This window comes from Podarcis melisellensis, assembly GCF_964234715.1.
Source record: "Podarcis melisellensis genome assembly, chromosome: 16".
In the NCBI taxonomy this organism is placed as follows: Eukaryota; Metazoa; Chordata; class Lepidosauria; order Squamata; family Lacertidae; genus Podarcis; species Podarcis melisellensis.
Window position 1 is genome coordinate 16796539 of NC_138533.1, and position 15283 is coordinate 16811821.

General features: G+C 48.1%; 2 protein-coding genes across 3 annotated transcripts in view; both read right to left on the reverse strand.

Moving 5' to 3' along the window:
- Positions 1-5175, reverse strand: part of NECTIN4 (nectin cell adhesion molecule 4) — an 85337-nt gene extending 80162 nt beyond the window's left edge. Inside the window, exons 1-2 of the mRNA XM_081893040.1 lie at positions 5048-5175; positions 856-1302 (exon numbers count right to left, since the gene is read on the reverse strand). Coding sequence (XP_081749166.1) covers positions 856-895 — 40 coding nt within the window. The 5' untranslated portion in view covers positions 896-1302; positions 5048-5175. The remainder of the gene's footprint in view (positions 1-855; positions 1303-5047) is intronic.
- A 1517-nt stretch (positions 5176-6692) lies between these two features.
- On the reverse strand, positions 6693-13586 carry LOC309359254 (lens fiber membrane intrinsic protein-like). 2 transcript variants are annotated; one of them, XM_081892716.1, is made up of 5 exons: positions 13426-13586; positions 11443-11692; positions 9188-9328; positions 8596-8730; positions 6693-8086 (listed from the first exon to the last, which is right to left on the reverse strand). In XM_081892716.1, the coding sequence occupies exons 2-5, from the start codon at positions 11615-11617 to the stop codon at positions 8019-8021; spliced, it is 519 nt and encodes a 172-aa protein (XP_081748842.1). In that variant the 5' UTR covers positions 11618-11692; positions 13426-13586; the 3' UTR covers positions 6693-8018. The 2 variants fall into 2 exon arrangements, with proteins under 2 accessions (XP_081748842.1, XP_081748843.1); XM_081892717.1 differs by lacking the exon at positions 13426-13586 and having other exon boundaries at positions 11443-11732.
- Positions 13587-15283: the final 1697 nt, after the last annotated feature.

The following is a 15283-nucleotide window of genomic DNA, read 5'->3' on the forward strand; positions in this document are numbered from 1 at the left end:
GGGGGGGGGGGTGCAGCAGCTTCAGCTTCCGACACCCAATTGGTTTCCATTCCAGGAAAGGGGAAAACATCACTTGCTGAATTTCCTTGGGTTACGTTACCGCAAGGGCACCAAACAGGGCATCTCCAGACTGCAAGCCCTCTTTTCATTTCCCCCTCCAGCAAGAGGAGGGAAAAAAGAGAGGGATCCCATCCCAGCTTGCCTTTGCAGATGGGATCAAGAACCTGGGATGCCGAAGCACCTCACTTCCCAGGAGATCAGGGTTGGAAGGCACCCAAAGGGTCATCCAGTCCAACCCCCCAAAATGCAGATGTGTAGAACTATCACAGGCCAGTTCGTTCTGCAAAAGGTACTGACAACCGTCCATCTTTCCTCCAAAATCCTGATACATACATCCCCAGGCATCTCATTTTCCAGCTCATCTCCCCTTAAGAATCTGCCTTTTGCAAAACAGGCTACATCAAGCAGAGGCTCTTTAATCCACAGCAAGTCAACAACAGGGGATCAAGCAATGTCTAGGATCCCTAAAACACACAAACACACCCTCTGCCTTTCCCATCAGGTACATAAAGGAAGGCTTAGGAAGGTGGGTGGGTGGGCCTGGAACCAAACCGAAGCAGGACTTTCCCCCATCCAAAAGCATCCCCCCCAAAGCCCAGCAGAGATTAGGCAAAGCTATCATTACCCAATTACTCACTAAGTCGGTCTGTGGGAAATAAAGGAACTACAAAAAAAACCCACCCCATCTCTCTTTCAGAGAGCTCAACAGTCAACCGAAAAGTCTGTGTGTTGTAGAGAAAGTCGAGGAGGGGGTAAAAACGGAAAGGAAAAAGAGCCCAGAGGGCGAGGACTTACCGGGGATAGCCAGCAACAGAAGGAAAACTTTCCGGATCATGGCGCAAGGTGGAACCAGCTGATTCAGCTGCTGCTGCTGCTGTCAAAGTGCTTTCCGCAGGCTTTAGAACCAAAGTGGCCAGCTGGGTAGTGGCGAAGAACCTCTCCTTGCCTTCTCAATGACAACAGTGCTGAATTAAGGGGTGGTGGGGAGACAGCTACTCAGCTTTTAAAAATAAAAAGAGCAGGGCAAGAGGGATCATGCCAGCTGAAAGGGGGACAGGGGCGCTGCCATCCTTAGGCTCGATGCTTCCGTGACTCCTGGGAAATGGGTCTTTCTCATGGGGTGTCCGGGAGAGGGTGGTCAGGTCCCCCTTTCTTCGGCGGCGTTGGTGCGGTGGCTTGCTCCTTGATGGTGCTGAGCAATCGCTGCTCTGTTTTGAAACTCCACAACCTGTTCTCCACGAACTGCCAGAGGGAGGGGAATGGAGAGAGAGAGAGAATATTAACCTGTTTGGCAAGTTTAAACAGGTGTTTCTCAAGGGGGGGGGAGGCGGGTTTCGTTTATAAAAGCGAAGGGAGTTCACAGCCCAGTGCCAGAACAGCTCACCAGCGGTGTCAAGGCATCACCTTCCTGGGTAAAAGCTTCCCAGCTCTGATCCCAAAGCCCAGAGCTTGCCTTCCCCTGCCCCACTGACCCATTCCTCAAGGGCCAAAGGCAAGGCCGGACACCAGGAAGTCAGGAGTTATGTGGGTCACTCAATCCTCACTGGAAAAGCTCATCCTGGTCAGATTTTGCTCCACCACCCCCCCATGCACCACACACATGATTTTTTTTTTCTTACAAGAAAAATCAGCTTGGTCCTCTAAACCTAGACATCTTTCCCCTGAAGGAGCACTTTTCTTGAAGCAGTAAGACAGCCTTTGCCAACCTGGTGTTTTCTATGGGAGTTGCTGTCCAAAACATCTGAAGGGCACCAGGTTGGCAAATGCTACTGTTTCCCAGGTGTTGAGACTGCATTTTCTCGTTGTTTGGAAACGGCAGTCTTCCATCCTTTGGGAAGTGCATCCACTTAAAACGGGAAGCATCAGGTAGTAGATGTTGTTCTCTCCACCTGCCACCTCGCGTTGTTGTTGTTTTTTTGTTGGTTCAGCATCTAGCTTGCTGTTTGACTGCCATTAAAAAAACCAGGAGAGCTGTGCTGGATCCGGCAATTTAGTCTTGCATTTTGTTTAAACACTGGCATGGAAATGCCTATGGGAAGTCCAGAAGTGGAACACGAAAACTGCAGCACTCTCAACTGGTCTTCTGGGACATCCCGTCACTGATACTGGAGACAGTCATGAGAACATAAGGAGACCCTGCAGGGTCAGGCCACTGGCCCATCTAGTCCAGCATCCTCTTCTCACAGTGGTCGGACAGACAGAATCATAGAACTGGAGAGTTGGAAGGCACCCCAAGGTTCATCTAGTCCAACCTCCTGCAACGCAAGAATCTCAACTAGATCAAACATGGCAGATGATCATCCAACCTCTGCTTAAAAACTTCCAAGGAAGTAGAGTCCACCACCTCCCAAGGGAGTCCATTCCACTGTCAAATAGCTCTTACTGTCAGAAGTTCTTTCTGATGTTTAGTTGGAATCTCCTTTCTTGCAACTGGAATCCATTAGTTTGGGTCCTGTGTGCAAGCTTGGAACACAAGAGGCCTCTCCCCTTTGTGGTTTCCAGCAACTGGTATTCAGAAGCATTAGTTCCTCTGACCACAGAGGCAGAGCAAACAGCCATCATGGATACCAACCACGGACAGCCTTATCCTCGGTGGATCTGCTGTAAAAAAAGTTCACCTGCACTGATTAGTTTTAAAGCCTCCTTGAGGAGCAGTTTGTTTAAAAGAAATTAATAAAGATCAATTCTCTATTGTATGTTCAATCTATTTTAATGATTTTATTGAGAACTGCCTTGAGCGGTTCATTAAAGGCAGTATATTTTAAACAAACAAAATACTGGAGAAGGCTTGGGCTATTTGCCACAGTGCCTTTCTCAGGCTGTTGCCATTTTGCGGGAGGGGTTCAAAAGGCATACCAGGAAATGTAGGTTGGCAAAAATTAAAGTGAATCAAAGCTATGTCTCCATAGCGCAACAAATCAACTTTAAGAAATAAGAAACTGGACTCTTCTTTTGCAGTTAGGACAGTGAACTGGGAAATGCACTGAAAAGTGAGGAATGAGTGAAAGGATAGCAGGAAGACGTGTAAACACCCTGCAAGGAAATCAGGACAAATGCTCGTTGTCCTATTACCACCCTGCAAACAAATCAGAATATAGACTGGATACGATCTTGCTTACTTCTGTATAAGCAAATCAGGAGGCATGGGTTCCATAAACAGACCTCTTCCACACAGGGCCTCCACCCCACCCCACCCATGACCACATTTTATCATCATTCATTAAATGAAGTTCCTGTACAGGAGGTTAATCAACCTTGTTGGAAAATTCAAAACACATAAAAGGAGGCAGTGACGCTACCACCTTGGATGGCTTTAAAAGAGGGTTAGATCAATTCATGGAGGAGGTAAATTATTGATGGCTACTAGCCATGATGGCTGTGCACAATTGCTCCACAGTTGGAGTCAGTATAATGCTTCTGGTTGCTGGATACCACAGGAAAGTGCTGTTGTGTTTGACTCCTACTTGCAGATTTTTCAGCAGAGGCGTCTGGTTGGCCACTGTGAAAACAGGATGCCGGATTACTTGGGCCACTGGCCTGATCCTGCTGGCTCTTCTCACATTGCTGCGAGGGGAGAGCCATGTTCCTTTCCCCAGAGATCTTTTCCATTGTTGGTTAGTCTTTACATAACCGTTCTAGGAGTTGCTTATGGAGAACTCCAGTGCCCAAGCTGCCCAACACACAGGCACAGAGGCATCCTGAGATGTGAGGGCAAAATAATCTGCTAGGTTCTATGGCTACTCACTGCCAGCTCTGCCCTTAGAAGAGGCATCTACCTGCAGGCGTAGGTTGATGATGTCATCGGCCCGCGCCAGCAGCTGGAGTGCTGGAAATGCAAAGTTTCTGAAGGCCAGTAGCTTCAAGGCAGTGACCCAACCCATCAGAAAACACACATTTCAAGTGCATCGAGAAATCTCTGGCACCTCCAAGCAGAAATGCCTCCTAAATGATGCTCCCAAGTGTGCGGGGAAGGGTTGTAGCTCAGCGGTAGAGCATCTGCTTTGCATACAGGTGGTCTTTGGTTCAATCCCGGGCATTTCCAGGGCTAAGCACAGCACCTGACTGAAAAAGCTGCTGCAAGTCAGTGTAGGTTAAGTATAGCCAATGGGGTGCCCTCAATAGCTACCAGCCACAATGTCTGCATTTCACCTCCATTGTCGGATACAGTGCGCCTCAGAATACCCATTGCTGAAAACTGCAGGAGGGGAGATGATATTGTGCTCAGGTCCTGTTTGTTTCCCAAAAGAGGCATCTGGTTAGCCACCGTGAGACCAGGATGCCAGACTAGATGATCCAGCAGGCTCTTCTTATGGAAACCACCCCCTCCTCCATCCAGAGGCAGTCTAGCTAGAGTCCTAGGTCCTTATGGGAATTTGGCCACCATGAGAACTTAGTTTGGGGAGGAAGCCTATCAGTGGTGTCCTCCAGATATCTGATGGACTACAACTCCCATCATCCCTGACCATTGGAGATGCTGGCCAGGGGTATGGGCATGGCCAGTGTGGGGCCGAGGTTAGAGTGTTGGACTACTAGGATCTGGGAGAGACCAGGGTTCAAATCCCCACTCAGCCCAAAACTCACTGGGCAACTGCTCGGCCCAACTCACTTCACAGAGTTGTTTTGGGGATTGAGGAGGGGGAGAACCATGTTATAGCTCCTTGGAGGGAAAGGTGGGACAGAAATGCAATAAATAAATCAGAATTGTACTCCAACAACATCTCGGGGTAGCCTTCCTCAGTCTAGTGACCGCCATCACCAGACTCAGGTGAAGGCGAGTGCCGCATGCCCTATGCAGCAGCGGGGGCTTGTATAAGCGACCATTATAAGGTGGAAGGGACGGCCGACCCCTCTTTTTGCATTCAGAAGCACAAGCCGGGGGAAAGGCGCCTTGTGGTTCTCCGGAGAGCTGGAGAAAAGCAGTCCCTCTGCTGGGAAAAGCGGCTCATCTCCGAAGTACTTCGCTGGCTTCGAGCCCAGAAAGTTTTACCTGTCGCAGGTTGCTGCATTGGAAGGAAGGCAGACGGACAGGCAAGCGGGCAGGCAACTGCAAAGGGGCTCGCGCGTGTCCCTTCCGCGCCTCGCCGCCGCTGCAGGAAGTCCCAGGCCCGCCGACGCTTTGGCTCCGCAGTCAAAAAGGGGAGGCATAAAAAATAGCCCCCACCTGCTCCTTTCTTCTTGCCAGGCGTCCTCTCCACTGCGCATGCGCCCCGACCCCCCTCGCCCGCAACCTTTGCTCCAGGGTTAGGTGGCCAACTTTTTGGACCAGCCCGGCTCTTCTGCCTCTTTAACAACAGCTTCCAGCACGTTTTCTCCCTTAGTGCTTTATTACCCAATAGGCAGGCTTAGCTGGTGTTCAGGGCACCAGCAATGCAGGGGCATATAAAGAAACGGATTGTTATTATTATTTTTAATTGGCATTTGATTATTTCAAAAGAGTCATCAAAGAAGCCACCATGGGAGAGAACAGAACTTTGCAAGATTTCCTTATGCTCCGCTACAAACTCCCAATTTTCTGTGCTCATTTTTTTCCTGATCCTCACCTAAACCAGGGCGGCACCCTACTAACATAGATTGAAATAATGTGAGGAAATCAAACTTTGTCACGTGTTGCATGTGATGTACATGCATGTACATATCAGCATACATGCAATTTCTGTGTCCGTTTGAAATGTTTTATAATTGAATATTGTTTTATTTTTTAATTACATGGGTGGCACCATAATCTTTTTCAATGCTTAAGGCCTCTAAAGGATTTAATCTGGCTCTCCATGCCACCACCTTATTTCTGTCCCCCAATTTCCTGTGCAAAGGAGCAGGCCAAGCTGCCTGGCAACCCTAATCCAATCCACAGATGCCCAATCCACCCCCGATGCTAGCAAATTAATGCATTCAAAATAGCAAAAACATGGCAGCAGATTGGGGAAGGCTGAAGCACGCTGGCAGGATTCCTATTCTAAAATAGCACCTTCTTGCTCTCTCCCACTTTTGTCAAAACAGTTTCTTTCAGAGAGATTCTTTTCATGGCACATTGTGAACACCATGCATGGAACCGAAAAGCCTTTGGTTTCCGGGACGAAAAGGTCCCAGGAGAAAACTATGGTAATAAAAGCTGCACTTTGAACTGTGTGTAAAATCCTGAGCACTGTGGCGCTTTGCTTTCTTGAAACAGTGTGTGCGAAAAAGAAAGTGACACCCACCCGCCAGAGTTGCCAGCTCCTGTTTCCCATGCCTTTAACAGCAGCAGCTCGACTCCACAACATGAAAAGTCTCAACCTTCTATTTCTGCACCTGCCAGGTGCTGCGAAAGGCTCAGGAGCGAGCAGGGCAGCCTTCCACCCCTCCCTACCCTGATCAGTTGGCCACTGCCCACCTGACCTACAACAACTCACCCAAGAGTGACTGGAAGTTGCTATTTTTGAATCCCAGTCCAGTGTGATTTGGTCCAAAGGAATATTTTGTTAGGTACTTCTACATGCCACATGTGGTCAGTCATGGGATGATTCCCACAGTCGCCTACTCCATTCGTGGCCTGATTTGCAGGCAAAACATGAATGGCCCACAAGTGCTCCCCGGTGACTAAGGAGGTGTGTACCTTGTGAATGGGCCCTGTGAATCACAGCTCAAGCAAACACTGGAGAGAAAATGGGTGTTTATTTTTCCTGTTCAATGCAAGGACTTGGGAAAACAACGTGGCCCTCTGCACAGGCCCTCGGTGAGGCAGCCCAGGTTTTGTCCAAAATTGACAGGAGAGACTGGCTAGGTTTGCCTTGTCTCCACACCAGCATCCAAAAGCCTTTTTCCTCGGGCTGAACACCTTGGGAGCATCAGCAAGCACACTGACATAGATTGAGCACACATCAGACATTTAAAGGACATGGCTTTCCCCAAAGAATGCTGGGAACTGTAGTTTACTCCGCAGAAAGCTACAATGCCCAGCACCCATAACAAATGATTATTTGGGGGGGGGCGTCATGTGCTTTAAATGTTTGGTGTGCAGACCACCACATGCACTTGATTACACCAGAGGTTTGCTGCTTGCAGATTGCTGAATCCTCCACTGGCTTGGTAGCTGCTGCCCTCTAGTGAATTTATGTCACAAATGTCATGAACCTGGACTAGAGAGCTGAGGCAGGACAAGGGCCTGTGGAGAGAAATGACAGCGTTTCTGCACCAATAACAAGAATGCCGTCGTGGCTGAACCATACTTATTTACTCAAGCATCATGGTTTTTACCTATCCTTCCTCCCAGTTGTTTTGCCCAGTACAAAAGAGGTGAAAACAGGGTGTTTAAATTATAGCTTTACCTGGGAGACACGCAGAGGAAGCCTATTCCTGTTTACTCACAAGTAAGTCCCATTGAATTCAGTGACGCTTAGTGCCAGATAAACTGGTATGGGATTGAAGCCTTATTGGCCTGGGGATGAATGCGCTCAATGCGAATGCAGTAGTAAGTGTATGGATCAGCCTTCCTCAACTGAGTACCCTTCCAGATATTTTGGACTGCAATTTCCATCATGCTGGCTGAGCCTGATGGACGGTGTAGTCCAAAATAGCTATGCTGGCTGGGGCTGATGGGAGTTGTAGTACATATCATCTGGAGGGCATGGGGTTGGCAAGGGCTGTTGCAGGGATTGGCTCATGGAGACTCAGCTGGAGTCCCTTGCCAAGGCCACTGAAAAGCCAGCTCCTTCCTAAAAATAAAAATGGCAGTGCAATTCAATCACACTTCAACCACTCCTTGAGAGTGTGGCAACATCAAAGGGAGAACCATTTCTATAGGGTTTCCCCCAGCATCTCAACAGCAACCTTCTTGATTTTTTGTGTAATTGTTGTGCAGATCCAGAAAGACAATCTGGGGAGGGCTTATGAGGGAAGAGGCAGCGACAAAGTCAGGAGTCCCAAGCGGGAATAATCTCAGACATCTGGACAGGATGGAATTGGGCCAGCGTCCCAGAGGGTCAGCCGCTTGCCACGTCAGAGCCGTCAGAGGATGAGTTCCTGGGGACAGCGCAAATGTGGAACACACCTGAGGAGAGAACGGGGAAGCCAGTGAAACACGGGAATTACCATATAGTTATTGTTATTATTTATAATTTATCACCAGCCCTTCACCCTAAGGTCACAGGGCAGGTTACAATAATTTAAGCCCAATATTAAAAACAGTTTAAGACAACTTAAAAAGCTCAGAAATAAGGTGGGTCCTAAAATATACACCCCATGTGTCAAAAGGCCAGGGTGTGTCTTCAGCATTTGTTGGAAGCTGTGTAACAAAGGTGCCAGGTATATTTTTGTGGGCAGCTTAGGGGCTGCCACAGAGAAGGCCCTATCCCAGCCTGCCAACCCCAAGCTTTCAAAGGTAGTAGAAGTAGCAAGCAGGCTCCCTATCCTAACCTTAGCATAAATAAATAACATAGGAAAAGAAATGCAAATAAATTCCTTTGGAAAGACCATATGCCCCTTGGATCCAGTAGACAGCTGAAGTTAGGTGAGGAGACCCAAGTTTGTGGTGGAGAAACTGAGGGGCACTCCGGGTACCTGCTGAGATGGTAAGGATGACAGCGATCCATCCCAGAATGTAGGACCAGGAGAACCTCCATTCGGCGTAACGCTTTCCGTAGAAACTCACTGTCACTCCCGTATACACCGAGATACCCAGCAAAGCAAAGAGTCCTGGGGGGAGGAAGAGTAGACAGGGAAGGAGCCCAGAGTGAGGTTGTGGGGGGACTATCCCATTCCACACATCCCAATTTCTCAGCAAGGACCTTTGGCCAACTGCTGGGATTTTTAGGGTTCTTACAAGTAGAAGTTTGGGGGTTATCGGAGCCTGAGCTTGAGTTTTGGACTAAGGCTTCTGAGCCCCTGTGTTCTGATTCGATACATGATATCCAATCACAGAACATTTCAGGATTTGGGCCTCTGCCATTGGCCCTTAAACTCTGAGTTATGATTCGCAGCTTGGAAGTTTGGACAGCCAATCACGTTGGGAGTGGGAGTGGCCCAGGCCTTCAGATATGTATATAAGCAGTTGTTTTGCCCCTGTTGTCCAGTTCTGTTTGTTCAGTAAAGGTTCTTGCTGTTATCACTGTGAACTTGCCTCGTGGGAACCCACCTGCACTTCAGCACGTACCTGCGATCAAGAGTGTGATTCCTGCAGAGCGAGTGCGTGTGGATCGGGCACTACTGGAGTAGATGGTCAGCCCCAATATGATCCCGGCGAAGGAGGAGAGGATGGAGAGGAGCATGAAGGCTCTGGTGGCATCCCAGAATGCTGTGTAGGGAGGAAGGCACAGTGAGAAGCAGCAATCCGGAGAGGCAGGCAGGGCAAGGGCAGGGGGGCGGCAGGGGCATAGGAAGGAGGGTGCGGTGGTGTGGCCTGCCCCACCCCGGGTGTCATCCCTGAGGGGGTGACAAAATGGCACACCGTGGGGAGCGGCACTTACCATGGGGCCCGGCCTGCAGCGCGCCCAAGCCATGCGTCTCTCCTGGGAGTGACACAGTGGCTCAGGGCCCCGCGCTGCCCAAAACTGCAGCATGGGGCTTGTGTCCACCAAGTGGACTGCGTGGGCAGCTCGTCGCGCCTTGCCTCACCACCCCCCTGGGCAAATCACCCTGCCCCTGCCACTTTGGGTGCCAAAGCAGCTAGCTACACCCCTGTGGGGTGGACTTGCAGGGGCTGTTGTTGCCAGCCCAGCCCAGCCCTGCCTCCAGACTCAAGCTAGAGGTTTAGGGGTTTCTCCTCTGCCTCCTCAAGATGGGGCTCAGCGACAGAGCACATCCTTTGTGTGCAACTCCCTGTTCAAATCCCAGCAGCTGTCGGTAGGCGTGAGAGGCCAGCCAGAGACTTAGCTTAACCTCAAGTGGGGTTAGGAACACAAGGATCTGTCCATGTAGTTGAGTATTGTGCGCACCAACCAGCGGCAGGTAGATCTTTACCTGGAGATGCTGGGGATTGCATGCAAAGCAGATGCTCTACAGCCACAACCACAAAACCCTATCAAGGGGATCACAGTATGCAGGCACACAAATTCTAGCATGTAAAATGAGATTATATCAACAACCATGTCGGATTTTAGAGTTGGAATGAGCCATTCAGCTTGAAACACATAATTTGTCCGAGTTCCCCAGTTGTGAGGAAAGTACTGGAGATGTAAATCATATATCCCTGTAAAAATTACAGTATAGAAGGACATGCGCCAACATTTGAACTGGGCCACTTTTGCAAAGACAGATTCTCACGTTATCAAAGCATCCTGCTAGCTACACTTGGCTTCCATAACTGCTTTTGCCAATGGATTGATCCACCCAGCCATGAAAAAAACATCTAGGAACATTAGCGTTGCTAAATAGGTTGATAATTATTATTAGGCTCAGTGGCGTAGCGTGGGTTGTCAGCACCCGGGGCAAGGCAAGTAATTTGCACCCCCTAACCCGTGGATTTGCGCCCCCTAACCCTAACCCCCAGATGTTGCGCCCGGTGCGGCCGGGCCCCCCCTGCACTCCCCACGCTACACCACTGACTAGGCTGTAGACCAGTGGTGAGCAAACGCCTTTTGCCATGAATTTGCTAATGAATTTTGCAAATTGGGATCTAGAAGTCCCTCTGTAAGATAGCTGGGTGCTTTTTCTTATCCAAGTGGCAGGACATAGGGTAGTAGTGAATAGCCAAAGATATTAACTTAATTTTTTTAAAAAAATAGCCAGGAGTAAGGATAATTATCAAGCAAAGCTAAGGATAAAGGTAAAGGTAAATGTACCCCTGACCATCAGGTCCAGTCATGACCGACTCTGGGGTTGCGTGCTCATCTCGCTCAAGAGGCCGGGAGCCGGTGCTTGTCCACAGACAGCTTCCGGGTCACGTGGCCAGCATGACTAAGCCGCTTCTGGCTAAGGAAAGGTTAGCCCAAATCTGCTGAGGATACTTTTAGGCAAAGCTGATCACTGATTGCAAAAGGCGGTCTGGAGAGTTGAATCTACAAACTGACCTCATGGCTACATTGTCAGCCCAATTTTTGTATTTTTGTATTATTATTTTTTTGGAAATTCTCCTCCCCCTCACTCTGTGTTGTGTGTAACCTCTTGCATGGCTGGTCCCAATAACTATTCCACAACTGTGATTTTGGACCAAAATGGCTACCTTTGCTCTTTATGTACCCACAAAGACAGTGACTGGCCCAAGGTCACCCTGTGAGTTTCATGGCCAAGTGGGGATTTGAATCCTGGTCTCTCCCAACTCTTGGTCCAATGCTCTAACCACTACACCACCGCTGGTTCTCTCACACACTGGCTTCCTGCTCAGAAGCAGGTTGCCTGCATGCTAATAATGTGTTCTCATGGGCATCACAAACCATTTTTCATGTTGTCTCTTGTGCAGCGCCCCATTACCGAGTGTGATGGTGTGGGGGTGGCACTTGTTCCCCACACAGAACCGCCAGAGGCCTTGGTTGCTGAGGTTGCCTGAGTAGCGGTACTGCATCCAGAAGTCTGTCGCCGTGGCAACGATGAGGAGGACCAGGCCGGAGGCTGCACACAACAGCCCACCTCCCATCAAGTTGAACATCACGGACCACTCGCTGGTCTGGGGCTCGGGAGGAGGGCCTTCCTCCTGCAGAAGGACCAGAGGGGAAGGGTCTTCCTGGGGAGAGGGCCCCCAAAGGCCAGGGTGTTGTGGGTAAGAAGAGAAGAGTTATCACCACCAGGTATTAAATTATTCAGAAAGAGAAAACTGAATTCGGAGAACTGTGTCATTTAAGCAAAGCATTTATTTATTTTTTCAGCCCCCCCCCCCTTTATTTTGTTTTTGCTAATCCTGAGGAGAGACAAGTACGCAACATTGCAGGGCGCTCAAAGACCGTCTATCACCCCACAAAATCATATTCAACCAAATACAATTCCTGATTCATACAAGAAGACTCTTCGCTCCTGTGGTTCCCAGAAAGTGGGTATTTAAAAGAATTGCGGCTTCTGATTGTGGAAGCAGAGTGTAGCCATTGTGGCGAGTAATCATTGATAGCCTCTTTTGCAGCCACCCAAGTTTGTGGCCATCACAGCTCCCTGTGGGAGCAAGTTCCATGGTTTTACTATGCACTGCATGAAAAAATACTTTCTTTTCTCTGCCCTGAGTCTTCCAACATTCTGCTTCGTTGCATGCCTTAGGACTCGGCAAGATTGGAAAAGAAAAAGTGTTTTATATGCGTTGTATATGTGGTATAACACTATGACACCAGATGGCGCTGTGGAGTCCTGCCTTTCCCTACCAAAGAGTTTGCAATGCCTTAAAAATAATTGCTTCTTTGACGTTTTCTAGGTCCAGCCCTGGTGTTATCAGAGAGGATGGGGAACATTTTTCTATCCACTTTCTCCATGGCATGCATAACTTCTATCATGTAACCTCTTCCTTGCCTTTAAACGGAGAAGTCCCAAACGTTGCAACTTTTCCTCACAGAGGAATTTCTCTACCCATTTGATCATTTGGTTTCCCTTTCCTGTAATAATCCTTTTTGAGGTGTTGAGACCATAACTATACACAGCATTCCACATCCACCATAGATTTATATAATGGCATTATATCGGCAGTTTTATTTTCAGTCCCTTTCCTAATGATCTCTTAGCATGGAATTTGCCCCTTTCGCAGCTGCCACGCACAGGGTCAACATCTTCATTGAGCTATCCAATATGGCCCCAAGTTCTTGTTCCTGGTCAGTCACCCCAGTGTGTGTGTGTGTGTGTGTAATTAAATGTTCTGTTTTACAGTTTAAAATACTCATTTAAACATCGTCAAAATATAAATGACTACCCTTCTTATCTTTCCATGGTTCATTTTGAATAATACCAATCCCTGCATATTTTACAAAAACTAAACCATTCAGTATTCCATTATTCCTGCATCCATCAAAACTTATTTACACTGTTGAATTTATCTTCATGCTGCCAACGTTTTCAGGTGTACACAATGTTCAATAAACATTTTCCAATCTTCTCTAAACATATGTTCTTCTTGTTCTCTAATTCTATATATTAAGTCTGCAAGCTGCGCATATTCTGTCAGCTTAAGTTGCCATTCTTCTTTAGTAGGGACCTCACTCATTTTCCATTTTTGGGCTAACGCAACATGAGCCGCAGTAGTAGCATACATAAATAACCTTTTTTTATATACCTGGGAATTTCAGTCTGAATCATCTCCAACAAAAAGGACTCTGTTTTTTTTGGGAAAGTACTTTTAAACATTTTTTTTCCAATTCATTATGTATTATGAATTGATTAACAGTCACCCCAGTTTAAACCCCAGAAGCTTATATGTCAAATTAAGATTTTGAATAGAACACTCCACAATCCCTGGTTCCAATCAAGCCTTATGTTTCAGCTTACCTTCAGTGCTCAATCCTCAGAATGACCATTATCCAAGAAATTCAGAGATAAATAAACAGAGAAACCCAGCTAACAAGTCTAAAAGTTTTCTGCTATCACCATTACCTATTCTCTCTCTCTCTCTCTGACTTTTCTTTCCCCCTCTGAAAACAAACAGAGAGCAAAAATGCTGTAAAGATGGGACTTTTATAGAGTTGCCTCCTCTGTCGTTTTGTCTGATGGATGACCAGGCTGACAATAGCCAGGAAGCATCTCGCACTTTCCCTCTCTGCAGGCTTTTGCTGATGCAGGATGTGTGGAAGACCAGGTGCTGGATTGGGGGGTGGGGGGGAGAGAGCCCATTCTCTTGTGGTGGGAATAAGCAAGGCAGGCAGATCCTGTGACCCTCTAAACCCCCCTTTTCCATGACCCACAGGGATCAGTTGTTGCATTGTTTAGAAGATGCTTCCCAATTGTTATTTGGCTGAGCCACACTCGTTTTGTGTGTCCTCCCCACTCCCCAATTAAAATGGGAAGCATGCCGTTGAAATGAAATCTAGGGTGTATACAAGCCACCCACGGTCAGTGGAATCCTCCAGTTGAGCCTCTGCTCAAGTCCCCGTTCTGACGGAAAAGAGAAATGCACAGGACACAGCAGGCAGCCTCTGTCATGGACAGATCATTTTGCTGTAGGAGGAGGCAGCCAGAGCAGTAAATCATGCAGAGATGCAGCCAGTGAGCAGCCACATCTGTGAGAAGTGAGTGAATGAATGAATGAATGAATGAATGGAGTGGTGTGGTGGTTGGTCGTCAGATTAGGACCCAGGAGAGACCAGAGTTCAAATCCCTGCTCAGCCATGAAACTCACTGGTAATCTTGGTCACTGCCTTCACAGCTTAACCTACCTTGCAGGGTTGTTGTGTGGCTAAAATGGGGAGGAAGAGAATCATATATGCCACCTTGCACTCCTTGGAGATAACATTGGGATACAAATATGATTGATCAATCAATACGTAAAATAAACAGATATGGGTATCCCTGGTTTCACATATGGTTAGTTTTTGTTCTTAACTACGGAGTATAAGTGTGTATGGAAGTGAGAGCTGGACCATAAAGAAGGCTGATCGCCGAAGAATGGATGCTTTTGAATTATGGTGCTGGAGGAGACTCTTGAGAGTCCCATGGACTGCAAGAAGATCAAACCTCTACATTCCGAAGGAAATCAGCCCTGAGTGCTCACTGGAAGGACAGATCGTGAAGCTGAGGCTCCAATACTTTGGCCACCTCATGAGAAGAGAAGACTCCCTGGAAAAGACCCTGATGTTGGGAAAGATGGAGGGCACAAGGAGAAGGGGACGGCAGAGGACGAGATGGTTGGACAGTGTTCTCGAAGCTACTAACATGAGTTTGACCAAACTGTGGGAGGCAGTGGAAGACAGGAGTGCCTGGCATGCTCTGGTCTATGGGGTCACAAAGAGTCAGGCACAACTAAACGACTAAACAACAACATGGAGTGTAAGAGAGGTGAGAAAGGGTTAGCAGGGAAAAGAAAATACTTGGCCTAACCCAGAACCAGCTGCCCCCCTCTTTATCCCTAAGCGTGAAGGGAGTGTGGGAGCAAAGATAAAAAGAAGGAAAGGGGGCCCAAATGGCAAGAAACAAGGGGACCAGCTGCTAGATTTCTAAGCTGTCCACTTGTGGCACGTTTACTTTCATGCAGTGTGCACTACAAAATGCTGGTGGCAGGTATTGTTATGGGGAGAGACATGGGGGGGGGGAGCTATTCCAAATGCCTTGCCTCATCCCTCCCTCCCTGGGAATTGTAAAAGAACAAGCTGCTGTTTAAGCACTTATTCTTGCTTTCTCTTCTGATAGCTCA